Source organism: Blennius ocellaris (genome assembly GCF_963422515.1).
Source record: "Blennius ocellaris genome assembly, chromosome: 16".
NCBI classification, from domain to species: domain Eukaryota; kingdom Metazoa; phylum Chordata; class Actinopteri; order Blenniiformes; family Blenniidae; genus Blennius; species Blennius ocellaris.
Window position 1 is genome coordinate 12,899,106 of NC_137665.1, and position 1,435 is coordinate 12,900,540.

At 50.1% G+C, this 1,435-nt stretch overlaps 1 protein-coding gene across 1 annotated transcript; it reads right to left on the minus strand.

The window, feature by feature from the left end:
• On the minus strand, window positions 1–1,065 carry gper1 (G protein-coupled estrogen receptor 1; the record flags this gene model as incomplete). Its single annotated transcript, XM_080511487.1, has 1 exon — window positions 1–1,065. One exon carries the CDS (start codon window positions 1,063–1,065, stop codon window positions 1–3), a length of 1,065 nt encoding a protein of 354 aa, XP_080367613.1.
• Between the last annotated feature and the right edge of the window lie 370 nt (window positions 1,066–1,435).

Genomic DNA, 1,435 nt, shown 5'->3' on the forward strand with positions numbered 1-1,435 from the left:
TCACACCTCTGACACTTCGCTCCTGACTGGGAGGTGCAAATCAAGGCCGTGGTGGCAGAAGCGGTTTACTACTGACCAGCTGGCCTTCTGTTTAATGAACAGACGCAGCTTGTCCCTGAACGTTTCCCCCAGAAAGCTGTAGATAATGGGGTTGAGGCAGCTGTTGGAGAACGCTGCCAGGTTGACAATGTGGCCCGTTAGGGGGTAGTCGTGCCACAGGGTGGTAGCAGTCCTCTGCGACGGGTCAGCAGTGCCCTGCAGCAGCTGGATGCTGATGAAAACGTTCTCTGGCAGCCAACAGATGAAGAACACCAGAACCACCACCACAATCATGCGCAGCGCCTTCTGCCGGCGTGGCCACAGTCCTCTGTGCTTCTGGGACCTCACGAGGATTCGCCCGATCAGGGAGTAACACAGTCCAATGATGGAAAAGGGCACCAAAAAGCCAATGGTGACCTCCAGCCACTGGATCTCAAAAACGTTGGCAAAGCAAAAGTGCACCTCTCCTCTGTGCTGCGTCTGCACGATGGTGAAGGGGAGAAGGGTGGCCAGGATGGAGGCCATCCAAATGAGGCCACAGCTGAGCTTAGCGTGCTGCATAGTCCTCAGCGGGCTGCTGCTTATAGAGTTCGCCAAGGCGATGTATCGGTCAATGCTCATCCACGTGAGGAAGAAGATGCTGCTGTACATGTTGACCTGCAGGAACAGAGACATGAAGGTGCAGAGGACAGCGTAGTCATAATACTTTTCATTGAGATTGAAGACCTCGATGAGCGAATCTGCCACCAGAATGAGGTCGGCAATGGCCAGGTTAACAAAGTAGAGATCAGGGATGGTCATCTTCTCCCTGTGATTCAGGTTCACCACCAGGATTAAGATATTACCAATAAATCCAATAGGAAAAAGGAGGATGGTGTAGAGGCAGGACAGGAAGAGGCCAATGATGTAAGACTGGTACTTTTCAGAGTTTTCGCTGAATTCAGTCTCGTTGAACTCATGTGAGGTGTTCATTTGTTCTGTACTGTTCACGTAAATCCAGACTAAAGAGGCTGTCTGCGCTTCCATGGTGGCTGTGCTCGGCCCGTCTCAAATCTGAAGCCACATGTAAATCCCCTGTAGCTCCTACATTATGAAACTCTGTCAGTTCCCAGCTTTCTCTCTTTAAAAGCTGAATCATCTATGCTGCCTCGTGAATGGAGTCAAACCTTTAAAGCTTGTTTGAACCCATGATGACATTGAGTTTCATCTACTAATAAATTCTTGATGCAGAACAGCGGCGCTTCCATGTCTTAAAATGGCCTTTGGCGGGGATGACTCAGATCATTCAGACGAACCAAACGGAGGTCCTGAGATTAGAGGGTTGACTTCTCCCTCCTCTTTTGAGTCGTCTGGTTCGAGTGCTGCTTTGTCTCTCCAAATCCACGGTTATCTTTAT